General features: G+C 35.7%; 2 protein-coding genes across 2 annotated transcripts; one reads left to right on the top strand and one right to left on the bottom strand.

The window, feature by feature from the left end:
* Positions 1–654: 654 nt before the first annotated feature.
* LOC103844592 (chitinase 10) lies at positions 655–2,435 on the top strand. The gene is given in 3 exon segments (XM_009121393.3): positions 655–940; positions 942–1,234; positions 1,910–2,435. Coding segments are annotated over 3 exon segments (912 nt in total). The 5' UTR covers positions 655–691; the 3' UTR covers positions 2,280–2,435.
* Positions 2,436–3,408: 973 nt separating this feature from the next.
* Positions 3,409–6,289, bottom strand: LOC103844594 (protoporphyrinogen oxidase 1, chloroplastic). Its single transcript, XM_009121394.3, has 9 exons — positions 5,827–6,289; positions 5,147–5,332; positions 4,984–5,068; positions 4,752–4,899; positions 4,597–4,677; positions 4,357–4,528; positions 4,083–4,242; positions 3,905–4,008; positions 3,409–3,823 (listed from the first exon to the last, which is right to left on the bottom strand). The coding sequence occupies exons 1-9, from the start codon at positions 6,199–6,201 to the stop codon at positions 3,524–3,526; spliced, it is 1,611 nt and encodes a 536-aa protein (XP_009119642.1). The 5' UTR covers positions 6,202–6,289; the 3' UTR covers positions 3,409–3,523.
* Between the last annotated feature and the right edge of the window lie 3,706 nt (positions 6,290–9,995).

Here is a 9,995-nt window from a genome sequence, read left to right as displayed (position 1 = left end):
CACCATGCACTTGGTGATTTGAAACTAATCTCTTCATACTTGATGGATTTTTCTATCAGATGTGTTTTATATTAATATTGTATCAAGTAGTTAGCCGCCAAACTAGAAACTTTTGTGTATTTTCTACATCAATAAAAAAAAACTTATCGGTCTTTGACAATTCACTCATACATTAAAAACGAGTTTCAAAAGCAAGATAATGTGTCTTCAAAGAATAATAACTCAAATAATATATTTTTTTATCGATACTGCGCCGTTGACCGAATAAAGAATCGTCAGCCACAGTATTTATAAGTTGCATTATAATGTAGACACACTATCTATATCATTCAGTGATTATGTTGACAAGCTTATTTCATTTTCGTTGATTTTTTTCCAGTTTATTGCCATGCTCCCAAAGACTATGACTCAAATAATTGGGTTTATTACTCAAGGCCAAAATGATTCTACATAGAAGCCAAGAAAATTGAGTATCAAAGCTTCATATCAGCCATAAGTATTTCCAATTTGCCTTATATGGGACATGTATCTCAAAACGAGAGTTAGTGGATATAATATAAACGTTTCAAAACAAAAAGTCTTAACATGGAATAAACATCAATTACTTAATGGAACAAAGCAGCAGCATGTTATACGTCTAACGAACTTTCAAAGTTCAAAGCACAGTGAGAAAAGATAAAGTCGACCCTTAATGTCAAAGTCAACTCTTTACAAATTTTTACATCTATATAACGAACAAAACCCTCGTTCTTATTACACAAAAAACACCATAATCCTTCTACAAATGGCTCAACACTTATCTCTTCTCTTTTGGATCTTTCTCTCATTCTTCTCAATACTGTCGTCTAGCCAAACCGAGGCTACCACAGTCACGCGTTTGGTACCAAAATCACTTTACGACTCTATGTTCATCCACAAAGACAATACTGCTTGTCCCGCGCGCAAATGGTTTCTACACTTATGAATCCTTTGCGGAGGCGACAAGGCGGTTTCCAAGATTTGGTAGCGTCGGATCCATGGAGACGCGACGACGCGAAGTGGCAGCGTTTTTGGCTCAGATTTCACACGAAACAACCGGAGGGTGGCCAACGGCACCGGACGGACCGTATGCTTGGGGTTTGTGTTTTAAAGAAGAAATAAGTCCACAAAGCAATTATTGTGATTCTTCTAATACGGAATGGCCTTGTTTCTCTAACAAGACTTACCATGGAAGAGGTCCAATTCAACTCTCGTGGTATGTTTATATTATTTACTAGGGTGAACGATCTATTTCCCCACGGGAACTATCGTATAGCATCAGATCCCCACCAAACTATGATAAATTTATTTCTCTCCAAATTATAAGTTGTAAAGATTTCTCCCCAAACTGATAGCTCGAAACCTTATTGTCCATAGACCATGGTTTTAATCGGTTAACCGACCAATTAAACCAATGAAAATCTCAAACTAATTTTTTATTTAAAAAAAAGTGATTCACACACAAAAAAAAAGTGATTCCCATAATTTTTTATTAGACAAATAATTTTTTGGCAATTTTAATTCAATTTTTTGATGAATCAGTTTTAAAAAATAATAAAATTAAAAGTAAGGTTTTTTTGGGTTTAATTAGTTTAAAATTGGTGAGTTAATAGTAAACTGATTAAAACCATGGTCTATGGACAATTAAATTTCGAACTATAGATTTGGGAAGAAATCAATTTACAACTTATAATTTAGAGAGAAATAAGTTGAGAATTTTAAATTCATGGAGTTTTAATACGAAGACATAGTTTGATGGAGATCTGATGCTATACGATAGTTCTCGTGGAGAAATAGATCGTCGACCCTATTTACTATCATCCATTCATATTTCGGAAGTAAACCTTAAATAATATTATATTGATCTCAATTGTTTTTTTAATGAATAAAGGAACTATAACTACGGACCGGCCGGTCGAGCTTTAGGATTCGACGGTCTAAGGAATCCTGAGATAGTGGCGAATAATTCAGTGATAGCTTTCCAAACAGCACTTTGGTTTTGGATGACGGAGCAGAGTCCCAAACCATCATGCCATGACGTTATGATCGGTAGATACATGCCTACGGAGGCGGATTTAGCAGCTAACCGGACCGGTGGTTTCGGTTTAACCACGAACATTATAAATGGCGGTTTAGAATGCGGGATAGCTGGAGATGGGCGGGTCAATGACCGGATCGGGTTTTATCAGAGATATGCTGGGCTGTTAAATGTAGGAACTGGGCCTAATTTGGACTGTGAAAACCAGAGGCCCTTCGCTTAAATAACAATTTGGTTGACCCTAAGATTATTTTACTTTGAATAAGCAAAAAAGGTTGAACATGTATGCACATGCATTGCTCCCACACATGGATGGATTTGATTGAATAATGTCTATTTCCTTTTTATTTTCTATGGATCATTTTTCAATTTAATGTGATTTGGTTTTGATTGGCCAACTATTACCTACAAAATTTATTGGGGGCAAAGTTATACACCAATAGTATTCTTGATGTTAAACTAAAACTGAAATTATCTAAAACCTCCTAACTCTTTTCCAACACACAAACCACTATATTTGTTCATTGTATTCATGTTTTTATTTATATATATATTGATATATAATGTAGAATACTCTATTTTTTTGTGGTTCAATTAATTTTGATGTAATTTAATATGATTCTATTTTGCTAAAATGCAAGTAACATCTGCTTTCTAATGAGCATAGAAAATTCAGCCAATACTTAATTTTTTTCAAAAATTCTAATCTAAATTAGTGTAAAATAAAATGCATGAATTATAGATTATTTAAAAGTTAAAACGTACTTTTTAATGTTCTTAAAATAATTAGAAGGAAGCCATGCAAGGTGGAACAGCTAGTTTTGGGGCGAGATATAAATGCGAGCTAAAAAGTCAAGCCCAAAAAACACTTGCTACCCAAAGTTTTCAAGTGTCCCACTGGATTCTCTCGTCCGTTGGATTTGACTAGAACAAAACCACTGTCGTTAGATTATCACAGTGGGCCCCCACTTTTTCTCTCTATATATAACATATTTGCGGCAATTAAATCTCCATACCAAAAACCTAAAAAGACGAAGAAGCTTCCTCAAAGCTGATCATCATCAATGGCGTCAATTGTGCTTCTACTCACACAGATCCTCCACCCTACAAACCTCGAGTTCAGTTCGTCTTCCTCTCCCATGCTTCTCACATCATCACACTCATCTTCTCCCCATTACAAATCTCCAAGACCCACAACACTCGACACTATCAAGATGTCACCACTTCACGAAGATCCTCAAGATTCAAGAGTTATGATCGATTTCTTCTAGATTTACCCCCATCTCTCTCTCTCATTCATGCTTTTGTGTGTGTGTTTTCTTTTCTTTTTTTGCTATTTTGGCCACAACTTGTAGTAATAATACATAAATTTACTCAATCACAGACTTGAATTTTTCACAAACAGAGTGTTCTTAAAGTCAAAACTGCAAAATCTACTACTTAGTATCAAATCGTTGCTGCGTTACATTACTTGTAAGCATACCTTGACATGAAATCATTCACTTGGGTTGCAGTTTCATAAGCACCTTCCACACACCGACCCAATGCTACACCGGCAACGTAATTTCCACCCAAGAATAAGCCCTCATGACCAGACGACGAGAGAGATGCTTTCGCAGCGTCTACCAAATCAATGTGACCTATCAGAAACTGAGGAATGGCTTGAGGCCATACTTTTACTCCAAGTACAAGTGGATCGGTCGAGCTTGGCTTTATCAGCATCTTCCTCAAGTCTCTATCTACTGCTTCCACTAACTCACCTTCCGACTGCAAAAGAGACCACAACATATAAAAAACTTCGAGACATGGTTTGTCTTAAAATTCAAGAAACATGTTTATTAGTAGTACCTTTGATAAGATCCCAGTGTTGGTAGCTCCACCGATGTAGTTCAATAGCAATACTCTTCCAGGCGGTGCTCGGTTGGGAAAGAGCGATGAACTGTATATTGTTCCTACATAAATGCAACATATGATTAATGTTGTTTACTTTTAGCTTAAGGGAAAATAAAGAGAAGTTTGGATTTACCAAGAGTTTCCACTTTTTGCGTGCGTGGATGCAACTGGCCGAACCCTTTTAGTTCACCATCTATTAAGCATTCGCTTCGGATTGCTTCTTTCGCGTATGAGATGGATACGGCTGCAACTGGCGGATAGTAGAGTTTTGAGAGCGCTTCAGCTGCAGAATCCTTGAAATAGACCATATCTTCAGCAACTTTGTCATCAAATTTAAAACCAGTATATACTCAACTAGCTCATCTATTTGTGGATTCACAAGTAATTTGACAGGAAAAGGAACTTACAGAGAGAGGGCGCAAGAGACTACTAGCAACATGAGATGGCACAGTCATCACTACACTTTTGCTCTGTACAGTGACTATACCCTCCGGAGTTTCGTAAGTTAAGCTATATTCTCCGCTGGCCAGCTTAGTGATACTTGAGAGCTTCCAAGAAACTTTCACCTTGTCACCCAACCTGCCAAATCGAGACATTTTTAAGCCCTTTCTAAGATTCATTTGCCAACATTTGAAAGAATACAATACCTTGCGGAGATTGCCTCTGGCAGCATTGTGAGTCCTTTCCTGAAAGAACCAACAGTTTGGCCCTTTGGCTTTGGCAGACGCCTGCAGTATCATGTTGACTTGAGAAGGTATGTAAAGTGAAAGAAAGCACTCGTGGAATGGGTTGCGTTACTCACGGATCTCGGGTTGTCTTGGGAGCTTTATTTTTCGCTTGAATTGCCTTAAAAGCACCACCAATGATGCTCCCACCATTCTCCTCTAGCTTCCAAACCTTCCCAAAAGCTGCTTTCATACTCAGTTTCGCAGGATCTCCCGCATAAACACCTGAACGCATAGAAAAATTCAAAAGCACATCACCATATGAATTCAAAGTTCAAAGCTCAAAGCAACTGCTATTAATAACATTACCTGAGCAAAAGGGTTCAATCAAGCGCTCAAAAACCTCATCACCAAGATTACGCCTTACAAACTCTTCCACTGATTCCTCACGACCCTGTCACCTTTGCCAAACTCTAAGAACATGAACCAACTCCAATCACATAAACTTTATGGGAGCGGTAAGAGTACAAACCGGAGGTGAAGGTCGAATACCAATGGCACCAAACCCAGCTCTAATCTTCCCTCCAATACTCATCAAGTCAAAGAAAGGCAAGTCAGTTAGCTTCGACGGAACCGGCCTCAGCTTCCCATTCCACAACACAAACCTCGGAGCAGTAGGATCTCCCAAGACTAGATCATCTTTCAAACCACTATCTACCTGCAATTTTAATAGGGATCATCCTTCAAACCCACTAAATTCTATAATATTATTCGAAATTTAAATATTAAAACATCCAAAACATTAATATTAAATAATACTAATGTTTTGGAGAAGATAAATATAATTAAATATAGAAATTATCTTATTTTGACATAAGAAAAATATAAGTTATCCAATCTATATATGGCTAAAGATCGTTAAAGATAAGTTATACTCATGAGTTAGTTCATGTTCATTAAAGATCGTTCATATAATTCGTAATCTAATTTAAGCTCACTTATTAAACTTATTAAAACTCATTAAACTTATTAAATGAGCTTAACAAATAGAATCTGTGTTCATGCTGAGCAAGGTCATGAGCTGTATAACTCACACCCCTAAATTTTAACAAAAAGCTAAAATCCATTAAACCAATCCACTAAACCAATCCACTAAACCAATTCACTAAACCTAAAATCCACTAAACCACAATGTTCCGCATTAAACCGTACCACCATAGTGAGCATAGGATCAGACGGCTGAAAGCTGTTGGGACCTTCTTCCCATAGAAACCCTTGCTCCTCTCGCGTGATGATATTCCCTCCCACACGGTCCTTCGCCTCCGTCACCATCACATTCTTTGCAGCGTCTGGGTGCTTCGTCACGAGCGCTTGCGCAATGCACAGGCCGCTGATTCCTCCGCCGACGATCACGCAGTCCGCCGTGACGGTTTTACCTCCTCCTCCGCCTTCGATTGTAGAAGAGCCGACGACGGATCCACCGGATACGGAGCAACGGAGGTTGAGAGGCTTGTAGGGACGCGACCGAGGAAATGGATTTGAGAATGGCGATAGGAATGGCTGCGGACGGAGAAGAGACAAATCCATGGCGATCGCCCGCGAGAAGGAGAATCCTCAATTTTGTCGACTCTTATCTCCGATAAGGTGATCTCGCTCACCTGTGAGATTTTCTCATAGGAGAGGATATAACCCTCCTCCTGAGAAAGAGGCTTTTGGTCCGTTTCATATTATTCATTATATGGGCTAACTAAAAGCCCACTAAAGCGTTTTTGGGCCACAAAATTTGGGAATATCACACGTTGTGAAGTAGAAGTGACGAAAATATTATACAAAAGTAACAAAACCAATTGATATACTCGCATACTTTTACATATTTAATTAATAGAATAACAATACTTAATAGTTGTGATGCCAAAATATGTATATGTATGACCTATGAGCTGGTGTTGAAGTTACTTAACTAGAGTACTATATATGTCAGCCGACAGCCAGTAGGTCACCTTCCATTACATACAAAACGAATAGTATTTCTTGTTTCGGTTACATGAAAGATGATGGGAGATATTCTTTTTTTAGAATAGTAACAATAATAATGCAAACATTTACCCATCATTAATTATGTGAGTACTGTGTAAGTCTAGATTGGAATGTATATTCCGAAAGGTCGTTGTCGTTTTTAGGAGATGGAAACATGGAGTGGCTGAGGTTTTGCTTCGTCGATCGCTAAAGACACCAACAAAAATGGAAAGCATTGCGTGTCAGACATACAAGCATGTCCATCACGAGGTATCACGTGAACGACACTCATTTTCCTCCTCTCTTTTAGGATTTCCTGGCCCATTTTATTCAACGCGAGGTACAGAAAGTTTATATTAACATTCGTTCATCACAATAATAGTATTTGCTTCAATAATTCAGTCAGTCATTTACACAAGATAAAGCTGTCTTCTCCTGCTGGTTTATTAACATTTACTAACCAGGTCAAAGCGTAATTTATCCTGATTTTTTATAGGAAAACATATTTTGATATTATTGGAGTTCTTTTTTGTGGTATTAAAGATATAATGTGGACCATCGCACCTGCTCGGTGTATGGGTGATGGTGACATGACGCTAAAATTCCAATAAATGTGTCGTGGGGTTACAGAAAACAAAAATCTTATTCGTTATAGTATATAGGCAATGGTCCATAACCCACGTGGGTTTTACTGTTTTAGGATAAAACCCTATAATGATTTTTTTTCCTCTTTTTATCTTTTCAGAAACCTTAAATAGTTTTTGAAATGTATTCTCAGCTGAAAGAAATAATCGAACATTAGCGCAGGAAGATAAACTAGACCGCAATATCATAACTTACCTCTGGAATATATACATCGTATTGAGTTATCGTAAACGTGTTCACAGACATCATAACCATGCACACATAAAGACATGATAAAATAGATCCATATATTTATTTTCAATAGATTTAGTTAATACTATTTTTCATTATCTTTTTCACGAATAGTTTTCGTTGGGAACTTCGAATTTTCTCTAACTTATTACTTTCATTTAAGCAATATTATAACTACTAGGTCAATACCCGCGCTACGCTGCGGAAGTTAAATATTATATTAAGTTTTTATTGAAGTTATTTATTTGATATGTGTTATATTTTAGTTACATGTTATAAATATTTTATTTGATTAAATTTTGGTTGGCAGATAATAATAGATTTCGGTATTTTATTATAAATTTTCTTTTAAAAATGTTTTTTCAATTTCAAGCATGTTTGTATATTTTTAAAATGTATTGATATTTTTTTGAAGATGAGATTTTTTTTTGGAAAATTGCCACAAATACCACATTCATAGTATCACTTTTCATGTCTACACTAATCACTTTTACCATCATTTTAAATGAAAGGTAAAATACACTTATATCTCTAGGGTTAACTAATCTAGATTTATGGTTTAGAGTTGAGATGTGAGGTAGGGTTTTTGGAATGTGAAATTTAGGATTTTAATAAATATATAAATAAATATTTAAAAATATAAAAATCATTTTCGAACATAATTTTTTATTTTCAAAAAGAAATTTTGAAAAAAGAAAAAAATTCGAAAAATATGAATATTTATTTTTATAAAAAAGTTCAAATTTGAAAAAGTATAATTCGAAAACATAAAAAAATATTATTTTTTATTTTTTATTTATTTAAATAATAATGTATTATATATATAGAGAACAATGGTATAAGAGTCTTTTGTCACTTAATAAATAATGTATTTTAAAAATGTCTCTTTAGTGGTGTTAAAAATAAAAAGTGGTACCATGAAAGTGGTGAAATTTCCCTTTTTTTTGTAATTTATAGTTTGTTTTGTGTATAGTATTATATTATGTTAGGTGCTATTTTTTTCTTATGTTAAAACTTAATTGTTTATTTGTTGGAATATATTGTGAAAGTCATGTTTTACTAAATCTTATTTTGTATAAAAAAATTAAGAAGAAGTAATTAGTAAGCTATGGAGGTAAAATCCAAATTTGAATTATTAAGTTGTCACAATGACATTCACCTAGTAAAGAAACAAAAGTGGATCACATCTTTGGTCGTTGACAGCACTATTTTGGTCATTCATAACTACTTCAACGTATTTCATATGTATAAAGACGAAATAATACGCAAATTGACCAGTAAAAAGACATAGGATTACAAAAACGAAACATAGAATGAGATTAGATGAAAGAAAGAGTAAAATGTTACATTCTTAAATGTAGAGATATTATGGAGAACCATAGATACGAGCTGATTAGGAATTTACAATTTCTGGCTTCAACTAAACATTTTGGATGTGTGTTGGTGTGTTCTGACCGTTTGTATCTACAAAACCATGTGATTCATCTTTAGTCATGAATCAGATAATATTTCAGTTTTCTCAGCATAGGCGTAATGAAAAAAAAGAATCAGAGTCTCACCCTGTCTTGTAGGCGTTAAGAAGCTCTGCAGAGTGAAGGACTTTATCAGCAGGACCCAAGCATCAAGAGGAATAACTTCTTTACATTCTTTTGGGACTACATATGTCGATGGTCAAATAGATCATGAGTCCCAACAACAGATATTCCACTATCTCAGCCTGCAATAAACAAAATAAAACCCCCTCTTTAGCATAATCATTCAGTGAACAACACAATTTTCACATGAAAGACGAAAATATAAACTTATAACTTAGTGAAATCAGGTTTCCACTGGAATTGCAATGATAAACTGCTAGAGAAGATTCGTGTAAGGTCTTCTGTCCACTATCTAATCCGGTCAATATGAGCTAAAGGAATCACAACAGGATTCCTCAAATTATCCATCCCACTGTAAGATACTTGCTAACCCAACAGAAGCAAGACATATTAAGGTCTCAGGAACATCACACAACACAACACCCGCAAAACTGTTAGTTCTGTCTATTTGTCACATCAGAACATCTATCTTCACTACACTTCCTAATCACACTCGCTTAGCACCAAGTCTGTGCTCTTTGGTCACACCATCAGGTAATTCCACAACTCATCGAAAGCTTACCATCTGCAAAAGAAGAACAAAGAGTTAAAGAAGATACCTTAAACTGTATTTTACGATTTCTTTGGCCTTAACCAATTCGTTCTTTGATATGTTCTAATAGCAATCGTTGTTTGATATGTTCTAATAGCAAAGTTTCTTTGGCCTTAACAAATCTTTGGCCTACCATACTAATATCACCGGTTATCAGGACTGTCAAAACATTCTTTAAACGGAATTAGATTCGAACTGAACTCATATATTAGAACTGCTAGAACCCTAGGAGTCCAAATCGTGATGCAGCTAGAGAAGAACTCGACGCCGACGAGCCCGGATGCGGCTGGAGAAGAACTCGA

Source organism: Brassica rapa, chromosome A10 (genome assembly GCF_000309985.2).
Source record: "Brassica rapa cultivar Chiifu-401-42 chromosome A10, CAAS_Brap_v3.01, whole genome shotgun sequence".
Lineage (NCBI taxonomy): Eukaryota > Viridiplantae > Streptophyta > Magnoliopsida > Brassicales > Brassicaceae > Brassica > Brassica rapa.
Note: the sequence above shows the minus strand (reverse complement) of the source record. Positions and strands in the feature narration are given on the sequence as shown.